Source organism: Cavia porcellus, unplaced genomic scaffold (assembly GCF_034190915.1).
Source record: "Cavia porcellus strain 051 isolate PalLab524CR breed Dunkin Hartley unplaced genomic scaffold, mCavPor4.1 scaffold_1, whole genome shotgun sequence".
Lineage (NCBI taxonomy): Eukaryota > Metazoa > Chordata > Mammalia > Rodentia > Caviidae > Cavia > Cavia porcellus.
The window spans coordinates 95538505-95549026 of NW_026947484.1; the positions used below are offsets into that span (position 1 = coordinate 95538505).

The 10522-nt window shown below is 37.5% G+C and overlaps 1 protein-coding gene across 2 annotated transcripts in view; it reads left to right on the forward strand.

Moving 5' to 3' along the window:
- The window catches only part of Focad (focadhesin), a 298353-nt gene extending 288742 nt beyond the window's left edge, over nucleotides 1–9611 (forward strand). For both annotated transcript variants that reach the window (XM_063251882.1, XM_003472182.5), the window contains exons 40-44: nucleotides 1585–1762; nucleotides 3468–3565; nucleotides 5218–5466; nucleotides 7089–7164; nucleotides 9211–9611. In XM_063251882.1, the coding sequence (XP_063107952.1) occupies nucleotides 1585–1762; nucleotides 3468–3565; nucleotides 5218–5466; nucleotides 7089–7164; nucleotides 9211–9284 (675 nt within the window). In that variant the 3' untranslated portion in view covers nucleotides 9285–9611. The remainder of the gene's footprint in view (nucleotides 1–1584; nucleotides 1763–3467; nucleotides 3566–5217; nucleotides 5467–7088; nucleotides 7165–9210) is intronic.
- The last annotated feature ends 911 nt before the right edge of the window (nucleotides 9612–10522 follow it).

Genomic DNA, 10522 nt, shown 5'->3' on the forward strand with positions numbered 1-10522 from the left:
TGCAGTAGCTCTATGATCTTTGCTAAGTTACTTAACCTCTATGCTTTAGTTTCTTCTTCTGTAAAGGGATGACAGTAATCTACTGCAGAGGACTAGTATGTGAGCCAAACGATTGATATAATAAATGTTTTGGTTTTAGGAACACTTTATTTTATTAAAAAGTATTGGGGACTCCAAAGAGCTTTCATTTGTATTATGTATATGTATGTTCGTATTTTTATTAGAAACTAAAACTAGGAAAATATTTAAATACTTACCTCAAAATATTATATTTTAACACAAATGATAAAAAATATTTTCTAAAAAATGTACACACAAAGTTGAGAGAAAAGAGCCATTGTTTAACATTTTTGTAATTATCGTTAATGTCTGGTTCAGAAGACAGCTGGATTCTCATGGCTGCTTCATTCAGTTTGGTGTGATAGAGTTTTGTTGATGTGAAGAAATCTCAACCTCATACAGATATGTAGTTGGAGTGAGGAAGTGTGTTAATAGTTTCTTAAAAATTATTTGCAATATGGAATCCAAAACCATGTCAATCAAATTTTTATATTGTTATATTAAAATACATTTGTTCTGTCTTACACTTCAGTCTTTACCCAGGTATGATTTTATATCATACAGTGGTCATTTGGAAAATGTTGGCTCACTGGGCTTTCAAGACCTTCCAAATTTGTTAATATCTCTACCAATCTTACCAGAAATACCTTTTTCATATCAAGAACCTTATCATAGCCACTACAGATTTTCTAAAGTTCTAATTTTTGCTAGAAAGCTCAGATTTTATCATAGGCAAAAAATACTGTTAGATATTTTCCTTGAAGCAACAGACTCACTTCCTAAATAGCAAGTTTGACTAAGCATATTTTCTCCATCATCCTTTCAGTAAATGGTGTTCCATTAGATTCTATTTTAACTCACAACTCAGTCTTATACAAGTGTTTTTCCTTGGAACAACCTTTGTCCTTACATATACAGCAGAAATTCTTTTTGCATATGTCCCAGTTTGTCTCATAAAATATTAGAAAGATGTGTACCCAAGGGCTAAGATTTAATGAAACTACTATTGTTTTATTGTTTACAAGGATATGTTAAGCAGAATTGGCTTTTTAAAAAAATTAAAAGTGCCTATGAAAAATACAGTGAGTTCTAGGATAGTGTGGTATGATTATAAAAATAGTTTTGAATTCACAGAACCTTTTAAGTGGTCTTGGAATCGCTAGAGATCTGTGTATAGTATTTTGAGAATTGTTGGACTAATATATGTTCAGTGCTTAGAGTGGTGTTTCGCATAGGATAAGTATCATATTTGCTAGCTATGTGGTTTGTGTATGCTTCCTAAATGCTGTTAATGTCTAAACACAATCATGTTTTTTATGAAGAAACAAGATGACATGACAACCCTTTATTGTATGTGCATTTTAATATAGCACACAGGCAGACAAGGTCACATGCTGCAGGAAATGAACAGTTTCTGCCTTTGGAATAACAGCATCAAATTCACTCTTTCTGTGTGCCCTTGCCCTGAGGTTATGTAGCCACTTCAGTTAATTTAATAGAGACTGAATGATTTGCTTTTTGTAGAGCAACATGGAAAAGGCTGCCTTTGTCAAGCTGTACTTAGTCTCTCAAGGACGGTTCCCCCTCATGAGCCTCACTGACTTACTCAGTGTTGCTGTGCAGCACCACGAGAAGGAGGCCCTGGCCTGGATGATGATGCTCAGCCTGTACCAGGCACGGATTGTGAGCCATGCAAACACAGGTGAGGCCAGCCTGCGCCAACATCAGGGACATACACAGAACTGACCTGATTCTTTAAGTTGTACTTTCCTTCTCGACTTAAAGTTAGTTTAGTGCTTCTCAACACAGTTTAGGCCTTCTCACCCCAAATGAAGAGGACTTAGACGGAAATGAGCAGTTACAGCTCACAGAACCTCCTTCTTGAATGTGGCAATGAACTCTTGAGAGTTTTTTATATTGTATTTGGCCCTCTAGCACCTCAAGAATGGAAACAAATGTTGTGTCTGCCTATTTAACTCAGTTTCCCAAACACATAATATATAGATTAATTCTGCCTGATGATTTAATGAAAATGGCTTTTGTATTGTCATTTAATAAATAGTCAAAGTGAAACCACCAAACTGAATAGTTACTCTGTAGGATGGTGGTAGCACACATACTGCAGCAGGCTGTTTGTTAGCACTGAGAGCACTAAAAGGTTCGCCATCCCTGCAGTAGGAGAGCCTCCTGAAGGCGGAAATACTACAGTCTGTGCAAGCCACCTGTGTCCTTGAGCCTGAAGCTCTGCAGTGAGTCATACGGTACAACTTTTGGGCCATTTGGTACATCGTACTGTAATAAACACCTGGAAACAGCTATCCCTTAGCTCCCTGGATCTCCTGGGTCAGAGGTGGCTGAGAAGCCTTTTTGATCCTAGGCAAGTTACTTATGTTTATGTATCCATTTCCCCATCTATGTCTGTATCTTCATCGTTTTAAGGGAAAACTGACACACATCATTGCAATATTCAATTTTTATTTTTCTTTATTCTCTAAATTTTGCAAGTCTTCCTGAGGAATCTTTACTGTGCTAGGAATCCCCATTAAAAATTTTTTTTAAAGTACAAAATCAATGTTTATGCTGATGTTTGTTCTCCAGTTACCTTACAATGGCTAGTTTTTTATATTTTTTTTTATATCTTTGTGATAGCTTTTTTCTGTAATTTTGGCAAAACTGGGAACATTTAAGCAAAGGAAGTCTATAAAAACAAGTAATTACCCAAATTCAACATTACTGGCTAGTTGGCATATCATATTTCTCCCAGTGTGTTTAAATTTGAGAGAGAAGCTTCAATAAACATAACTAGTGAGCAGGGAAACCATAAAGGATAGATTCACCTTTTCAATTTTTTTTTTTTATTTAGAGAATAAAAGCAAAATAGAAAAAAGGGTAGAAATAATACAGAATTTTTAGAAAGAAATCACATAACCATACTACTAAGTGTTTGTTAGTTCATCAAACAGAATAGTTTGTTATTGTCAGTGTTTGAGTATCCACTTTTTATGCTTTGATTTTGTAACTTGAACAACTACTTCTAAGATAACAATATGTAACTCAGTTTTTTTTATTAGTACATGTTTGCGGTCCACGACATTTCCTTTGCTTGTAGGGAGTTGGTACATGTTCTTAACACCTCTTAATTCTTTTTTTCATCCCCTTCCCCACTGCTTCTTTCCATCACTTGATCCCTCTCCTGTTTGAGAGAAAAGACTAACATGCTGTTATATGATATGAAAGATCTCAACTCTCTCAGAAGCAATCATAAGTGTCAGGCAATTCAAGGGAACTTAAAACTGTTTAATGGAATCTTCACCAGGTTTCTGCCTTACTTAAGGCAATTATTGCTGTTCTGTTTTCCATTTCAAAGCAAAATTATGATAAGCAAGAAAATATCCTTTTCATTTCAGGTGTGCTGAAGAGAATGGAGTGGCTCCTGGAACTGATGGGTTATATCAGAAATGTTGCTTACAAGTCAGCGTCTGTTCAGAATGTGGTACTTGAAGAGGTACAACCTAGAGCAGTGGTTTAGAGTATCTTTAACACACAGAACTTACGTTAAAAGGAATGTGTTGCTGTGTGTTAGTTAACCTTCCATCTCTGTACAGATGCCTCCTATAATCAACCTCTAAAGAGGAAGGTTTTGTTTTGGCTCATAGGTTTGGAGATTCTCACCATGATCAATGGACCCCGTCACTTTGAGCCTGTTAATGCTATGTCCCACTGTCCCCTTTAAGACAAACCTTAATGACGCAAAGACCTCCCACTAGATCCCACCTCCCCAGATTTCACTAACTCCCAGTAACAAACTCTGGGGACCAAGATGGGTGACACGTGGTCTATGGGGAGCAACATTCAGGATCCAAACCATGGCATGCAACTTGCAGCTTTTCTTTCTCTCCTTTCTATTATCTTTGAGAAATGCTGACAATGACTCTCTGGTGCCACAGGGAGCAGATATTCTTACCATATTTGTGGAGACCCCTGGGACTGCCCTTTGCAAAACATGGCCCTATGACAAGCAGAACCAAAAGGATACCCACTGGAGGGAAACCCAAGGCCCCATACACTTAAATTTCATCCCATAAAGGATGTGAGAGTACCAGGTCTGGCCATGTGTGGAAGAGATTCCTGAGTGTGTGCACATAAACTTCGTGCACTGTACTGCGTGTGTACACATATTAGAAAAGAATTTTCTCTATACCTACAGTATGGTCTGTGACCCAAAGAAGTAAGCAGCTCTGGTACTGAGTTTTGAAAAAAAGAAAAGTTAATAAATAAAAGGAAGATGGTTCTTTCTCATTCCCATTTTCTTGAATGTGCTGCTGTACTTTTTTAGTAAAAGCAAAACATTTTCTATAAGCGTGCTTCATGGTAAGTAAACTTCGCAGGATCTGGAATGCTCTTTGAAAATCTGCCCAGTTTTCCTGAAGAGTTGTGTATCTTCTTAATTTTTTAAAAATTTCAGTTCATTAGAGTAGAATTTTAAGAGACTGAGTCATTTTAAAATCAGCATAATCTGCTTCTTTGTACTTCGTGTTTTTATTAACTGTTTTCTTACAAAAACCTTAAAAGACATAGAGAATACAGATTAGCAGAAAGACATATAATTTAAATCATAGTCGTTCAACAATTCAGAGGGTACTAGTGTTTAGAGTTACTAGTGTTACTAATGTTTAGATTTCTTTTTTACAAGTGTGTAGATTAGCCTAAAATTTAAATGGATGGAGTCCATCCAGATTTTTTTAATCATAAAGAGAGATTTGTTTAAAAAAAATAATATGTATTTTGAAATGTTAGTTTGGCCATGGAACAGTAAATGTCTTTCTTAATCTCTTTGAAAGTACCAAAAATCAGGAGTGTTTGGATGTTGATGTGATAAGGAATAAATTATATTTCTCCTAGAAATGTTAGAACAATAATAATGAAGTTGTTGGACCTTTCGTCTTCACCTAAGGAGACCATAGAAACCATCTAAAGCCCTGAAAGGTCTTCATTGAGCATGGCAATGGAGCTTGTTGTTCAGTCCGGTTCCTCTTTTGGAGCGGACGAAACAGGAGAAGATGCCCTTGTATCGTGATGGGGGCTGTTGAATGTGAACATGTGTTACTTTGAATTGCTATAATACATCGTCTGATGTGGCTTCTGTGTCCATCACAGGCTTTGGACTTCTTGCTGCTGATATTTGCGACCATAGTGGTGGCGTGGGCAGACCATGAGGCTCCACTTCTCCTTGGCCTCAGTGCTAGTTGGTTACCATGGCATCGAGATGGCCCATGTGGACCAGCATCAAACATCCTTGGCAAAAGTGAAATCCCTAGGGTCACTCTGCAGGAGGCCCTCACTCTTTTCCCCAATAGCATGCTGCTGCTGCTACAGAAGGAACCCTGGAAGGAACAGACCCAGAAGGTGAGGTCGGCTGCCACCTGCTCGGGGCAGATGGCTTTTGTCTTTCACAGTTCTGCCATAGAATTGAGGTGGGAGTTGAGTGAAACCTGAATCACACTACAGGCCTTAATACTAAGACCTGAATATCTGCTAGATGCAGAGTCTCGGAGACTGAGGCCTGCCCAGGCCCCTTGTCTGTGATAGGTACCAAACAGAGTTTTTTAAAGGCCTGATATGATTGCTGTTGCCCTCAGGAAAACCTGAACTATAGGAAATAACCTTTTGGTTTTTTAATATGGGGCCCCAAGGCCACTAGCAGAATACTGTGCTTTGGAGACTTCTCATTATATAGTTTTGCCCTCTGTAATACTCTTGCTGGAAGGTTCCCTTCTGAATCCCACTTAATCAAAACTGGATTTTTCATGAGGGTGAAAGCTTAAGACTAACTTTTTATTGCTTATTCTTGAAAGCTGAACATTAATCTTTAAAAACATTTCTGAGCTATAAACCCACAGCTTTGTTATGCATAACTCTACAGAATATCTCAAATAAATACTTTTCCCCCTTAAATATGATAAGCACGTATTGGTACCCCAAGTTTTGGATTGTGTGTTTCATTCTAAATCAGCATAAATTTAAATGTGGTCTCCTTGCATGTTATTTCTAGACTGAGACACCAGGTTCACTTTGGAGTACAGTGGAGGAAACATCTTGCATCAATTAGATTATTTGTAGTGGCCGATTTATTCACCAACTAGTAGAATATTATAAAACAAAATGTAAAAAGGAACATAAAGAAAAATTTTTAACCAAAGCAAGAAATTAAGAAAATTTTCTTTCTGTTTTGCTTTCTTCAACTCAGCTTCTCATCGACTGACTGGCTAATACCTATTTCTAATGTAATGTGTTTTTCCGTGAGCCAAGATGAGTAATATTCAGTCATTGATGAAATTACTTTGCATCTAATGCAAAAACAATTTTGGCTGCATCCTGGGAAATCAGTCAAACCCATGAGTACTATGAGTTTCTACCTCATTGTAGGATTTATTCAGTTAACACACTTGGCTCCAGCTAAATTATTTTAAACCTCTTCTCTTGCATTTAAATTTCTATTTCATATTCATTTGGGCACCAATTCTGCTCATCTACAGATATTTATTTTGTTTCAGTATGAGAGCTCATGTTTTTTGAGTTCTGTATTTACTCCCCAACCTTGGAATGTAGGCCCAATGCACATGGAGTCCACATAATGCAAAAGCATATAGGGCTTTGGAGCCAGGTTCAAATCTTGGCTGTGCTATTCATTGGAAATAGAATTGGGCAAAGCCGTGATCTTCTCTGGGCCTCTCAGAGTAGACATAATCACCCAGACCCCCTGGATCCTTGTCTACTTGATCTTAAAATCTATTTTAGGTCACATGGTATTAAGCAGGGGAAGTTGTTAAGACTTTATGAGGTCTTTGACTAAATGTGAACTTTGTTCCTTTCCTGCGCTCAGTCCCTGTTTCATCTCTACTCCCCAGCCCAGGCAGGAATTACCTGTAGGAGTTGCAGTTTTGCTCATGGATGCAGGCCCAAAGGACTGACTGATGTCATACTGATAGTAGTGTTTTCTTCACTGACATTGTCCATTTTCATTCTAGTTCATTGATTGGCTATTCAATATCATGGAAAGTCCTAAAGAAGCTCTGTCAACCAAGTCCAGGGATCTTTTAAAAGGTATTACTTCATGCTTTATGTCCATTGCAGATAGAAATCATCCATGGTTTGTGATGCAGAAGGGCATATGTGTGTATATTGGTTCCTGAAAGGCTTGGCTTAGTTTAGCTCAGCAATCTAGAGTGACCACGAAAGTGGCATTTTTGAACCAAGAAAGGAGTTAAAGTGCCTTTAACTTTGACTTAAATAGTTCTAAAACATTTTATTGTAATGGTAAAATAATTATTTTAATTAAAATTAGGTAAATTCAGAGAAATAAAAGAATGGGAATAAGAAATGAAGTCTCGTTTTCCAAAGACAATTCTGATAATTTCCACAGAAGTATCTGTATTGTACAAGCATTGTTTTACGTATCTATAATTATATACAATTGATAAAATATACATAAACAATCTCAGTACTACTGTCTTAACATTTTTAAGCATTTAAACCTGTTATTGTACTGGCTTCATAACTCGTATTGATGACTGCATAGTATTCTACAAAGGAACTAGGCATTTCTCATACTATCAGACACTCAAGTGATTTTCATGTCTTTTATTCTTCCCTATTGACTTTGTTATACAATGACTTTCAAACACGAAAGACCACGAAAGTTATGTAAATTGTTTTACTCATATCTGAGACGCCATCTGGGAATTGGCTTGTGACCTGAGATGGCTTCTGCTTGTCACGTGTGACTCAAGGTTTGGAGCCAGGGACTGTTGCTCTGTCCTTGACACGTTTTAGACAGTGCCCTCAAAGGCCTTGCTCAGCAGCTGCGTAATAATTTATGTGGCCAATCTAGATTCCTAGTATGGTCCAAATTTTACTTTAAGTGTGGCATATTTTTTGGTTACCAAACAAGCAAGAATTCATTGGTTCTAATCCTCCAACGTCTCTCCAAGAGAAGGAGAAAGCACTCCGAGGAGAGAACAGTGCCCCACGCGAACTTTTTTGAGAACCCAGAATGAGTCCATCCTAAGAGACTTGCCGTAAGGACTTCTTCTATTCATCCTGTGCTCAGGGAGTTTGGAATAATTTTTAATGACCATGGGTCCATAATGCCATCAGTTGCTCTAAACGCATACTGTTTTAGGTTACAGAGTTAACAACTGATACCAAATGAGAAAAGCGTTTGGTTCCAGGAAGTACGTGTTCACCTGATTATATAGTCATGAACTTATAACTCTGACTCTGGGTCTTGAACTCTGACTTACGTGATATTTTAGATTTACATTATGTTTTAAATAATGTCACATTATATTTAAAAGTATCTCAATATGCATATATGAATATTCTAAAATAAGATGTATAATAAGTTACCTAGAGGACTTAACCAGAATGCTTGATCCTTGACAGGACTGGTGACAGATCATGAAATGTGTAGCTTTGTAAATACATGTCCAAGTACACTTTAGCACAGTCATACTCACCCCATTGAGCACATGAGCTCAACTGTTTTATGGGCCTTGGGTTTTGGAGATTTTTGTTTTGTTTTCTTTTGTTTTTGGTGTTTGTTTTGAGACATGGTCTTGCTATATAGTTTAGACTGGCCTTGAATTCACTACATAGCCCAGACAATTCACCCACCTCAGCTTCCCAAGTACTAGAATTACAGGTGTGCGCCATCACACCTGGCTTGGTTTTTTTATTTGTCTGTTTTCTGCTTTAATTAAACACATGATGAAGATGATCATATTTACCTAGAAAAGAGCACACCTTCAGTAGATTTTTACAATGAGAAGACTTCCATGTAGTCTACACACACATCATGAAAGCAAACAGCAGCAGCAATCCAGAAAGGTCAGTTTCCAGTTTTGAAAGCTGAAAAATTTGCCAAGAACTGATTACAGGCTAACTTAAAAAAATGAACAAACAAGCTCCCAATCCTTTAAATACTTCTCTGCCATTAAAATCCTTCTAAGTCTTGATGGGACTTTTAGCATGGAAGATTAGCCAAGTGAGAAAAATTCAACTCTGTCCTGACACCTTTTTGATCAAAATGGTCTTTGCAAGCACAGCTTCAGCCAGTGCAACAGTGTGCTTTGTTTTCTGTAACCCTAGCCACCCTGCTGTCCTTGAGAACTCTCCCGGAGTTTAAGAAGAAGGCGGTGTGGACCAGAGCCTATGGTTGGTGAATAGCTATGCAGTAGCCAGCAGCATACCTAGCTGAATGAGGCAAACCACATAAATGGAAGAAATTTTTCAGATTTTCTGTCCAGGATTGTTGAGGTATTGGTCCTGTGTTAAGGGTCAAGAAAAGATGGCCATATTCCTGACAGCATGGCATGGCATTGCCAGGAAAAGGGTACATTTCTTTGGCATCCTGCCCAGTTGAGACTGAAACAGAAACTTGAATTTTGTTTGTTTGTTTTTGCCAGAGTTCAACATGAAGATTTTCTTTGCAAAAACAACTGTATTATCTCTCTATTAAATTCTAGTAAAATAATCTTGTGAATTTTGCACATGTGACTGTTATTTGTATTAAGGCAAGTGGAAAAGTTTTACCAACAAAAGCAAACTATAGTGATTGACAGTTGTGTTTTCATCTCTTTTCTGTGAAATCTCTAAATAGATATTCATTGACTCAATGAAACAAGTTTTATTCCTCATGATAAAACACTCTTTTTGGAAATACTGTACACATTGAAATAATAAGCATGACCCTGAGTATTAGTTAAGTCAGGTTCATTAGTGATGGCTATAATTTTCTTACCTTTGTTCTTCTACATGCAAGTGAAAGTTACCCAATTCAAAACAGCTTTGTCCAGGAAAGCAGAATATTAACTCTCAAACCAAAAACTTTAAGAGTAGATATTAGGAGGTACAGCTATGTCTAATGAATCCAATGATGCCTTCAGATTTTGTGCCTCTCAGAATCACTTTACATAGTGTGCACAATGTTTTCCAGCAACCTCAAAGTTAAGGAAAAGTATCTTTCCCCAAGTATGACAGAAGCAATGTGGAAAGGATTCTGGCTTAGTCTGGGTCACTTTATTGTAAGTCTCTGAGCAACTATCTGGGCCCAAGGAAGAGGAGTCCTATCATCTGCAAGGCCTGGGTTGTATGTCCACTCCTAAGTCCCTGAACAGAGAGGGCACAGGCAGTTCCATCCAAACCATCTAAACTAGGTGTCCCCAGGAGAAATCTGATGGAGCACTAGGCAGGGAAAAGAATGACACATATCTTTTTTAAGGATCAATCTTTTCGATAAGTGCAAATCTCCTAATCAGCATGACAAGTGGCCTAAATTAAACAAAGTTCTGTAACCATATGTTCAAGGGTTGCATTTCACTTGAGGGTTTAAGACTCAGCCAACATTTTAAATTTTATCTGTTTGCTAATTATCCTTCCTTCCTGCACCCATTAATCAGGG